Source organism: Lycorma delicatula, chromosome 1 (genome assembly GCF_047948215.1).
Source record: "Lycorma delicatula isolate Av1 chromosome 1, ASM4794821v1, whole genome shotgun sequence".
In the NCBI taxonomy this organism is placed as follows: Eukaryota; Metazoa; Arthropoda; class Insecta; order Hemiptera; family Fulgoridae; genus Lycorma; species Lycorma delicatula.
This window is the reverse complement of record NC_134455.1, coordinates 228851457-228864236: the sequence shown is the minus strand read 5'-3', so window position 1 is coordinate 228864236 and position 12780 is coordinate 228851457. Positions and strand designations below refer to the sequence as shown.

General features: G+C 29.7%; 1 protein-coding gene across 2 annotated transcripts in view; it reads left to right on the top strand.

Annotated features, from left to right (window-relative positions):
* Vps13B (vacuolar protein sorting 13B) overlaps nt 1–12780 on the top strand; it is a 368739-nt gene that overhangs the window by 131270 nt on the left and 224689 nt on the right. For both annotated transcript variants that reach the window (XM_075373949.1, XM_075373942.1), the window contains exons 20-22: nt 6273–6564; nt 7912–8120; nt 9901–10072. In XM_075373949.1, coding sequence (XP_075230064.1) covers nt 6273–6564; nt 7912–8120; nt 9901–10072 — 673 coding nt within the window. The remainder of the gene's footprint in view (nt 1–6272; nt 6565–7911; nt 8121–9900; nt 10073–12780) is intronic.

Here is a 12780-nt window from a genome sequence, read left to right as displayed (position 1 = left end):
TTATGATTGCTTTAATTTAAACAAATATATTTTATTTTAAGTTTAGGTCTGTGATATAAATTAGGTCTAAATGATAGATTAAGTGGGTCTAGTTTTTGTTTATTCAGTTTTATGTACACTGTTACTTTTTTGTTTTATCTTTCTGTTATATTTTTATTCAGGGCAATGGTAATACGAAAGCATTTGAAAAAAATAAAATAAATACCAGGTGACTGAAAAGTATCTTACACTGTACTTTAACTTTCTTTTAATAATTGAAATAACTGGATCCGGTTTGCAGCATTCGTTCTTGTACTGTGGAGGTACTTCAATCAATGTGTATATCATATTTTTTGATTTTTGGGTGGCAGGGGTTGGAAGGCAAATCAAAAATCTCAAATGGTATCAACAGTCATTTGATATATATTTTTTTAAAGATCTTGATGAAACGAGAAAAATGATACAGTTAAAACTAAATTCTGATGGCCCAATCCAAAATGGTGGCCAACAATGTGTTTGTTTTAAACAGCTAGAACTATGTTTGTACAACCTTCTTTAACTATTTTGTTATTTGAATTATCCCAATTCTCTCTTTGGAAACCGCCTCCTATAAGCGAAGCTAACTCAGTTAGCCTCAATTTAAAGTATTCAGCTTCAGAAAAGATGGCTCAAAAATTTTAAACAGGACATGTTCACGTGATACCTGGTTTTAAAAATCTTGTGAAGCAAGTAAAACGGTATCAAGAATAAATTATGACTATTTAAATCAATATGGCATTAAAATTAAAAAAATTGACTAAATCTTCCAAAAAAATTCTTTTAATTAAAGTTTCACTTTTGAATTTAAAAATAATTAAATAATAATTTATTTATTTATTTCTCAACATTAAAATTTTATTTCACATACATTTTAGAAAGTAATTTTTATTTCATAAGTCTTATTAAACAACTACTTTTTTCAAAATTTATATTCATTATTGATTTTGTGATTTGTAGCTAACAGATATTGAAATGTAACTACATTAGTGTTATTTTTGGATAAAGTTAGTGTTTTTTTATTAGTAAGCTTAAAAAAGTTTAAATTACGAAAGTCATAAAATAAAAAAAACTAATAAAGATAAAAGAAAAAAACTTAATTTAACTTTAAAAAAAGTTTAACCTGACTTAAAAACCTGGTTTTGTTTTTTAATTTAGTTAAAAACCATAATCTAGGAATAAAATGTTGGGTAAAAAACAAAGCCTTTTTTCAATTCAAGAAAGAGTAGTAGAAATAATATTTTTACTTGGAGAAATATAAACATACAAAAGAATAGCTAATGTGTTTATTGTACAGCATCCTATTCAAAAAAATTTCCATGATTGTAGTCACAAATTTAATATAGAAATTTCATTGCACTGGTAGCATTGTAGATGATAAAAAGCCTGTCTGACTCGGTACAGTTGATGTTGGAAAAGGAATATTATCAGAAATTTCTGTTAATATGACGGAGTTGGAAAGAGTGATTAAGCAAGAGTGTGGAAAGAGTTGGAAAGAGTGAGTGCCAAGCAGTTGGAAAGAGTGATTGCAAGAAAAAAAATTATCTAGGTAGTCAGTGCAAAAAATATTAAAACAAAAACATAAATATCATTCATACAATATTCAGTTAATATAAGAAGTTATTGAAGATTATATTTTGAAAGGAGGATTGAATTCAGTGAAATTTTGACACAGAGATTAACAGCAAGAGCTACTTCTTACTTCAACATATTTTTCACTGACAAGCATCATTTACAAAATGAAAATTCTGTGTAAATAATCAAAATTTAATATTTTTGATACCATTTCACCTGTCTTGCAAAGACTTTAAAAAAGGTATCACATGACCATATGTCCCATTTAAAATTTTTCAGCCCCCTGCCATGGAGTGAAGACCGAATACTCTAAATTGGGGCTTACTGAGTTATACTCTCTTATTGGAGAAGATTTTCAAAGAGATAAACGAAATACCTCAAATAACAGAATTATTAGAGAGGAGCATAGTTATGGCTATATGAAACACACATTGAATCAGATCACATTGATCAGAATTTAGCATTAATTGCATCATTTTTCTCATCTCATGGAGTTCTTTAAAATTATATATCGAATGACCATTGATACCATTTAATATTTTTGAGTTGTCTCCCATCCCCTGCTGTCCAAAAATCAAAAAGAGTGAAATACGAGGGTTATTTTTTTTCAAGGTCCGATCGGTCATGAAATTATAACCCGTGAAAAATCGAATGAACCTTTGCGCATATGTGTTGCGCAGCGCCTCTAGTATGGCCTTCAATCACTCTGCGTCACTTCGTTTAGTTGTGAACACGCAGCTAGCACGTAAACATGTCTACAACAATAGTATCTCCCGCCAAGTGTGAAGTGTGTGCGGTAATTCCATTTCTTCAGGCTCAGGAGTGTAATGCAGCTGAAATTCATCGACAAATAAGTAATGCGCAAGGTGAAACTTCAGTGAGTGACAGCAAAGTGCGACAATGGTGCAGGAACTTTAAAGCAGGACCTACAGATGTTCATGATGCAGGCAGTCAGGGAAGAAAGCGAGTGTCAACCGATAATCTCATTGAGCGAGTGGATGAGGCAATTTAAGAAAATCATCGGTTCACAATTTCTGTATTGAGTGATTCGTTTCCTGAAATTTCAAGGTCAGCTCTTGACTTCAGTACAGCAAACTGTGTGTGAGATGGGTTCCCAAGATGCTGTCCGGCTATCACAAAAAAATGAGAATGGACGCCTCCCTAATGTTTCTCCAGCGCTACCACAATGAAAGAGCTACCACTTGAACAAAATTGTCACAGGGGACGAGACGTGGGTCCATTTCGAAACTGAAGAAACAAAAGAACAATCCAAACAGTGGATGCATTCTCATTCTCCCAGTAAACCAAAGAAGTTCAAGCGAACCTTGTTCAACAGAAAGTGTATGGTTACTGTGTTCTGGGACTGGAATGGAGTTCTCTTGATGGAATTCATGGAACGTGGCATGACCATCACTGCAGCCTCATACTGCGTGACTCTTCAATGTCTGCGAAGGGCAATTCAAAATAAGCGGAGAAGAATGTTGTCATCAGGCATTGTCTTTCTCCATGACACTGCTCGGCCGCACACTGCAGCTGTAACAAAGAAGCTCCTGTAGCGTTTTCGTTGGAAAGTGTTTGATCACCCACCATTCAGCCCGGACTTGGCTCCATCCGATTTTCACCTCTTTTCTCACATGAAACGCTGGCTAGGAGGACAACATTTTGGCACAGACATCGAGCTGCAGACCAGCTTAGAAACATTGCTGAAAACACAGGTGGCTACGTTCTATGATGAGGGTATTGGAAAGTTGGTACCATGCTGCGACAAATGTCTAAATCAGAGTGGCGACTATGTAGAGAAATAGCGTAACTGTGTAAATATTTGTTACAAATAAAATTTTTTTATTTTCATTGTGGTTTTAATTTCGTGACCGATCAGACCTTGAAAAAAAATAACCCTCGTACATGTTAATTGAAGTAGCCCCTTGGTACGAGGAAGAATGCTGCAAACCGCATCCAGTTATCTCAATTTTAAAAAAGTTAGAGGAGGGTGTGAGTTACTTTTTGCTGAAAAGTAACTCACACTCCCTTTCAGTTTATGCAAATTATGATAAAAAATGGACACTGAAATGTAAAAGGGATTAAAAGGTATCTCTCAGTTGGTATGTTTTTTACATAGTATGTAATTAATTGTTATTATGGTAACATAGTTAATTTCTATTTTTGGTAAGTTCTTTCCTAGCTGTAAAGTGAGATGGCAAAAGTAAAATAAAATTAACATCAGAAATTTTATTTTTTACATCGATTCTATTTTAATGATTTTTTTTTTAATGACTTTAGTTCATTTATAGGTTATGTCAACGTATAAAAGTAAGTAGATGTACAATGACACTTCCTGGTTCATAGGTTGGTATCTTATGTCTAAGCTGGGGTAGGACTACTCTTTCCATATGTTTGTGTTCTTGGCTATTGAAAGTAATAATATTGCTGCTACAGCATAATCATTTGCATGAAGTCCATTTCATTAATGCTTGAATGATATTTAATGCTTAATGTTTAGGTAATTTTTCTATTGATAATACTTTTAAATGCAAAATTTTTCTTAATAGTTTTGTTTTTCTTGTTATATAGTGCTATTAATTTTTTATTTATTGTTATCAAACTGCTGCAGTGCAATAATAACTAATATGAAATCAATAAATATCTAATCATTGTAAAATTTCTTTAAACGTAATACTTTATATTAATTGTTAGATTATAAATGTGAGGGTCATTCAGTGATTAAAGTTAAATGTTTACAGTAGAAAAACTGTGCAGTACGATACACCGAAACTGTCTGATGTTCAAGTTTGTACCTTTGACATAAAAAAATATCAACTGGTTGAAAATTATTAGCATTATTATAACTTTTTTAGTTTATTTAAAAATATCAGTTCTGTAAAATCGTGTAAAATCGATCGAAATTTATTCAAGGATATTAAAACAGTATGATAAAAATTGTATTAATGTATAATTATTAATAACCAGATCCTTGGGCAGCGATTTACAATTAAATGTTTACAAAGAAAATTTTTACATCAATTAAAATATAATAATTGTAGTCTAATAATTTAGTAGTATAATAATTTAACTAATTAAAAGTAAGAATAAATGAACGTTATAGTAATTAAAAAGTGGTTGGGAGTAAATTAATATTTTGGTAGTCACCCTAAAAAATAAAAATTTATTCCTATTACAAAGTAATGTTTTGTCACCTCAGCTAGTATTTATTTGATTGGGACCTTTAAACTTATGAACCCCATTATAGTACTACTTGGTACCCTCACTTCACGACAGGATAACTAATCTGTAAATCGGGTCTTCACTGTAGCAAGGCTTTTCATGTTTCCTGTTATGTCTGGGATTTTGGATTTTAATGAGATTTGGTTACAAAAATTATCTTCAGATAAAAGAAAAAACTTAAAAAAGTAAGTAGCTCTACCATGACACATTTACATTGGTTATTATTGCATTGCAGCAGTTTGATGACAATAGACCAAAAATTAATTCCACTCTCCGACAGAAAAACAGAATTCTTAAAGAAAATTATTGCATTTAAAAGTATTAACAGTAGAAAAATCATCTAAATATTATAAAAGTACAATAAGCAATCTTATGACAGGAAAGTAATCCGATAGTCCTGTGTTACTTGGGACCCAATTTTCATTGTAGTGGAAGATTTTGGATTGTAGTGGAAGTTTCAACTGATAATTTGCAAAATTGCATTATGGTTTTATTTGCAAGGACACATATAAAATTTGGGAATTTTTTGAAATTTGTGTTGTTAATACAAATGACCTAAAAGTTATTTGACTTTTGACTTAGTCACCTGAATTTACAGTTGTACAGAACTTAAATAACGATTTTTAGTAGAAGTTAATGTTTTTTTTTTAGATTGCATAATAACTTGCGATAAAACTTGGATTCAAAATTTTGAGCCGGAATCCAAATTTCAAAGTATGTATGTAATGGAAACATTCGAATTCGCTCTCCAGGAAAAGATTCAAAACCTATGGATCAGCTGGTAGTGAGTCTAATGATGTTTTGAAACCATAAAGGGCCAATTTATTGTTATTATTTTTGAGAACAGTGTAAAATTAACAGTGAGTCCTATTGTGAAGTGCTAGAAAATTAAGTATAAGGAGGAAACAAGAAATGTTCCTTGTTTTTCTAAAAGCGTAATTCTTCTGCTTGGTAATTGCCTGTCCCTACACTGCTTGAAAGACATGGAAAGCTATTCAAAAGTTGGATTGGAGGTGTTGCACATCCACCTTACAATCCTGATCTTTAATCATCAAATTTTTTTTTTTTTTTGTTTAGTTATTACATGAAACCAAGTTTGGTAAGAATGAAATATTATGGCTCAGACACCAAGGCAAACAGTTCTTTACTACTGGAATAGGAAAGCTCACAGGAAAATAGTACAAGTGCCTAAATGTCCCAGGGATTATGTTGAAAGTAACATTAGTACAATGTGACTGAATAAATAATCATTTTTCTTCACTTATTTGTATTTAATTATTGATTGTCCCTTATGTATACTTTTATTTTACAGTTTTTAATTAATTAAAATTAAGAATAAATAAACATTATAGTAATTGAAAAGTGGTTGGGAGTAAATTAATATTTTGCTTCCTATGAACATTGGTAGTGCTGGTTTTCATATAGAAAATTATATCATTTTCTGTAATTTTTTTTTACAGACGTTTGTGGAGAGAGTGACAGCTTTATATCCAGTGTGGCAGAGCATTGTTGTCTATGGACATATCAATGAGTTGTGTATTTTTTTCCCCAATATTTCTCTTTGCAGCAGTTTACCACAACCAATGGAAAGCAGTTTGCAAGCTGGTCTTAAAAAATCTTCACCTGTCCTGCAAGTGGCTGTTGTAAAACTACCATCAATTGCATTACTTTGTTCTTCATTAAAGCAAGCTCCTTTTGAGCTTCCTTTGCCAGTTCTTCCTGTTATATTGCCTTCAACTATTTGGACTGCAGGTATGAAAATTATTTTTTAGTTATACTCATTTGAAAGAATTTGACAACAAAATTGTTATACTTTCCTGGCAATGGTTATTTATTATTATATATTTGAAAAGTAATTGTGCATGAAAAAAGTATAAAAAATAAATCAATATTTTTTACATTGATCAGCTTTCCTGCCCCTGATATTGCCTCTAAAGTATTTTTTTTTAGGCCACTTGCACTATGACTATGCTTAAGGAAGTATAAAAAAACTAAGTTTAAAAATTTGCAATAATTAAAAAGATAGCTTTTTTTGATTAATTAGAAAGGGGATGAATTTGGGGACAATTTTTTTTTTAAATAGTAAGACAAGCATGTATGCATGTAAAATTGTTATACTTTCCTGGCAATGGTTATTTATTATTATATATTTGAAAAGTAATTGTGCATGAAAAAAGTATAAAAAATAAATCAATATTTTTTACATTGATCAGCTTTCCTGCCCCTGATATTGCCTCTAAAGTATTTTTTTTAGGCCACTTGCACTATGACTATGCTTAAGGAAGTATAAAAAAACTAAGTTTAAAAATTTGCAATAATTAAAAAGATAGCTTTTTTTGATTAATTAGAAAGGGGATGAATTTGGGGACAATTTTTTTTTTAAATAGTAAGACAAGAATGTATGCATGTACTGAGGTTAATATAAAATATAAAATTATTAATATAAAGAGAAAAATGTTGTGAAAGTTGACTTCAAAGAAACTATCTACCCTACCCCATGGAAATTTTAACCATAAATGTTTACCAACAAATTGCCCAGTATACACGATTATTTGCCAAATTTTTTCAAAATCAGTTTCACAAAAATCATGGAAATAGCATGACTATTGATAAAAAAGATTATGTTAGACAAATTAAAATGATATATATATATATTTTAATAATAAAATAATTCAAATTATTAACCATTTTAAAGTGCTCTATTATGGTATATATACATACATACATACATATACACACATACATACACACACACACATACTTAATATGGGAAATCTTCTTCAGCTGGTGAGATAAAATCATGTTAAAGAACTTGAGTTACAGCAAGCAATGGAGTATTCGGTTGTTTATTCTTACTTTCTTTCTTCATAGTATGTGGCCCATATTGCATTTGACACTAGATGTATGACTAAAAACATCCCTGACTTTAAATCTGCAGCCAGTTTTAAGAAGTCTTTATGTTTACTATTACATCAACTGACTTGTATTAAATTGTTAATGATTGTGGGTCAATGTTTGTATGTACCATTTTTGTATGTATTATAACTTTTTTTGTTGTAATAAATAAAGTATAACTATTTTTATTTATTATTATTTTAGATAAGTGCAATTTTCCATGGAGCCTAAAAGTTTGTGATCTTCAGTGTTATACACTACATGGTGCAACACAATTAAAACTGCTAAAGCCATTATCAGCAACATGTACTGTTGGGGTTTCTACTAAATACAATGGCAGTATACTCACATCGCTTGCACTTTGTATACATCTGGATACTACTGCCATTTCAATCTCAATGTCTGAAGAGCAGGTTTGGATTTGTTTAATTATTATTATTATTCTCTGTAGTTGTGTGGGTTTGTGAGAATAACGAGTGTCCAATGCAGTCGATTCAAATCTGTGAAATTAATTTCATGGCTGTTAATCTACCTGTCTGCTGTTCAATCCATTAACAGAACTTCTCTACCTTTTCTTTTACTATTGTTTGAAGTTTTTGTGAATCACTTATCGCACTTACTGATTTGTTGTATTTTTTCCATTATTTTTATCTTGGTTACTTCTTTTTTTTTGTTTATGTAATTTTGTACATTTACTTTTATTTATTATTTTAGTTTGAAGACAGACTAAATTGAATAATTGTCTAAAAAAACACTCACAGATTAAAACAGCCTTGTTTGGTGATATTCCTTTTACCTTGTTAATCAATATTTCTTGTAGTTGAGTGATAAGAGGTAATTTCTTAAGATATATATAATTTATAAGATCTAATAACTGAATCCGTGAATCATCTAAGAGTCTGAAGAAGAGAAGTATAAAAAATGCCGAGCACTAATATAAAGTTCTATTCTTCATTAAAATCTCCTTTAGAAACATTTCTTTTCTTTTTTTTGTAAAGGTATTTATAATTACCAAATTGATGTAGAAGTGATTTTAATCTGTTCTTTGTACAAAAGTGCACTAGGCTTTTTACAATGTGCAAAGTGAGAAACTGTAGGCATCTTGAAAAAATACAAGAAAATTAAACTTTTTTCTTAAATAATAGTTTCATGTACACAGTAATAAGAATATGAAATTGTATTGTTTCCTTTACTATAAAAACAAAACAGTGTTATCTTCATCTTCTGTAAAATATTAAGTTGTAGATATTTTTTCAAAGTTTAATTAGAGAAAATTTTATAAAAATATTTTTATCTTTTAAGATTCTTTATGGTTACTTGTACAAAATTAAGGAAATTAACGTATTATTTTTTCAGTAAAAATGTATTGTCTCATTCTTATTAAATAATGAAAGATTTAATATGTATGGGTTTTTGTTGAGAATCACCTTGAGATAAACCATTGATGACTAAATTTTTCATTTTAAAAAATTTGTATAATTGATACTCAGCAGCCAGAAGAAAAATGAAACATTACCCTAACATGGAATATTGTTTGAGTTGTGAAGCAAACATTGAGATACTGTATGATTTACTTAGAGCATTTATTTGCCAAATTTATGAAAACATTTCTTTTATAAATTTAACAACAATGAAATAAGCAGTAAGTAATCTGTTTGTGAACATAACTATTATTCTAATAACAGAATTATTACCAAAATTATTTACATGAAGAATAATGTAGACTTGTTTTTTTAGTGAATGTAAACTCTTTTAAGGAATTGTGAGGTAATTTATGAATTATTAAAATCAGGTAGTTTTACTGTCACTATACTAGTGCAAATCTGTAAAAACCTGGCCAAGGGATGGAATTTCAAAAGTGCTGTTTAAGAAGCCCTTTGAGTAGATTTTGAATGTGTGGATAAAAAATCTGATTACATAAACTTAATGCTATATTTTTTCACATGAATCACTTGGAGACTTATCCATTGCAAAAACCCCTATGCTTTTTTGAAACTGATTAGTTCTTGGTATTTTTTTATGAACATTTTTCTTTTTATTTATACCTGACATCTGAATTTAAATTTGATCTTCAGTAGCTTCAAATGAAACTCATTTATTTGTTGTCTTGATGTGCATTATGTGATTAATGTCTGATTGGGGTTATCGTTTTTGCTTACCTTGAGTCATTAAAATAACACTGTTTTTGTGCAGGTTGCTCTTGTAGCTAGTCTTGCTGTCATCCAAGCCCAAGTATTAGAGACACTGATGCCTGTTTGGTCAAATGAACATCGGTGTACTGATGATCTATTATTTACTGCTGAGCCACCTGTTGGAAGTGAAGATTCACTGAGTACTTCACAACCTGGTGATGAAAATAGTGAAAGTGAGTGTATTATACAATTATTATTCTTTTCAAGAATGGGTGATTCAATTAAATTCAATTTTTATGTTTATTTGTTTCTACCGTTAATAAAAATGTATAATTTTTTTTTGTTACAATTTATTTATTCTCTTATTACTTTTACCAAGGATCAAGAATCAGGTTGTTGTTGTAGTACAAGAGTATCTTGTCATTCAATTCCTCACCATTTTCAAGCCTCTGATGCTAAACATTTTTTAAAATAGAGGAAATAGTAATTAATGTTAGGTGTTGGGACTTTACAGTGGGTGTATGAAGATTTCTCAGTAAAGTCACTCATTTCACAATATTGTGACTATTCCTTGTAAAGTACAGGATTATATATTCCCTGTAAAATTACAGGTTATATTTTCTAGTGATCAAAATATATATTACAGAAGAAAAAGCAAAAAGCCACTACTTTGAGCACAAGGAGAAAAATTTTATTGTATTACTTTTTTGTTGTTCTTCTTTTCCCCTTCTTTCAAATATTCCTCTTTTATCATTCCAACCTTTGTTAATTATTCATGTTTCTTTTCTTATTTGTTCATTTGCCTAGTTTATATCAATACAAATCTAATAAAAGACAAAAAAATTGTCTTTGGAGTCATTCAAGTTGAAAATTGCTGTTGTTAAATTTAATAGTTAAGATGAAAGTTTAGGTTTTTTATGATAATGAAACTGAAAGTTTCAAACTTTCTCTTTCAAACAAACTCAGTGTATGTTTATTTTATATATATATATATATATATAATATTAGTATCCTGTTATACAGCAATGAAAGAATTCATCATTGTTAAGAGTTTATGTAAGGGGTAAATATATAAATATATTGTACATTTATATAAATAATCAGTAGTTCATGTTTTAAAAATATAAGTCAATTTTGGTTATTCATTTTATAAATTAAACCCATTGCCCACTTCTGTTGAACAGGATACCAGACTGAAGAATTGTCCCTAAAAGTTATTTCATACCTGATCAAATACCTCGTCAGATGAAATCTGATCAGTTATGATCAGAAATTTGTATGGTAAACAGTCATGGTGGCTTCAGTAATAGCAATATTATCCTTATTGCAAAAAAAAAAAACTGTATTTAAATGCTTCAAAGATAAAAGTGCAGGAATGTAACTATCTGCAAGTATATTGATGCATAAAGTAGGTTTGTAGCGAGCTGTCTGATTCAGTAAAGCTCTACAAGATATCTGGAAGCTCCATTATGTCCTAACTAATTTTTTACTTGTGATAGATTATCAAATTGCCTGCAAACATACCTTACCTTATAATGTGAAGGTGGATATTACAGCAGTAGTGGCTGTCTTTCACTCTACAAGCCACTGATGATGGTCTTCATGCTTCTTTTTCAGTTTTTCTTTTCATTATTATGGCTATCATAGATTGCTGCCAAGAAGTTTTCGGTGTTCCGCTCCTTTTCTTTTTCACTGGGATCCATTTATACAGATTTTAACTTGCTGGTACTCATGCTTCTTAAATATTCAGACCGCTGCAATTGTTTCCTCTTGATGCTATAATATATCGGACTCTACCTTAATCATTCTTCTAATCTTTTTGTTTTTGTTTCTTGTCTTTTGATGTTACCCTGCAATGTTGTCTCTAATAACTCATCGCCAGTGAAAGCTGCTCACTGGCGATGAGTTATTTTTCTGCCAATTAATACCCAAATCTAAGTTCCATAGGTTGCACAACTCTCCACCATTTTCTTGAAAATCTGTTTTTTAATCTTTGTGAAATTCTTATTGGACTGTATCAATGAATATAGTTTCCTAGTTATTGTCTTTCTATTATTTATTCGTCTGAGTCCTCATTGAGAGTTTTTCAACGATATATCATAAGTGGCACTTATTTTCATTAGTTCCAGAGTTATAGCCAAATAAAATTTTTTATTAATGAAATTTTTGGATCTTATAAGAGGAAGACACATTGTTTCAAATCCGGCTTCATCATCTTTTTTTTAATGTTTTTTTTTTATATTAAATATATTGATTTATTAATAATTATTAACTTCTGATGGTAAAAAAAAATTACAATAAATAATAATTAAAAAAATATTAGAAGTTATTAATGAAATAAATTTTACTCCTTTTCATTGAAAAAAAAAGAAGTGTATATGTAATTTAATAGGTATACAAGGAACTCATGTGGTGTCCACATCAATTTTTTTTTGTTTGTGATGGAGATCATCAAATTTCCTGTAAACATAAATAGGAAAATGTAAACTCTTTATTTAAGAGAATCAGGTTGTTGAAAAGAAGTTAAAAAATGTTTCCCCTCCATAAATTTATATTGATTAATAATAAATATGTATGTCTTCATGGAAGCATTATATCATTAAAAAATAACATATGTTAATTATCAAATAACATTTCATGTTCCAATTAAATTTGTTTTTCTGATAAAATCTTTTATTTAATGTATGTGTATACAACTCCTTCTGAGGAGTTAGGTAAATTATTATATATTAACACTTCTGAAATACATTGTTCTTTACACATGAAGGTAAGTAAATGTATTGAGAGTTATGTGAAAATAACAGTTTGCCTGGTTGAGTATGAATGGATTAAATTGTTTTTGATGAGTAAATGATTAATCTTAACGAATAGTGTTTGTCTGTTATAAAGTATTTTTCTGTGTCATACTCTTCTTGCTTGCCTTGTTTGTATTTATTTAAGA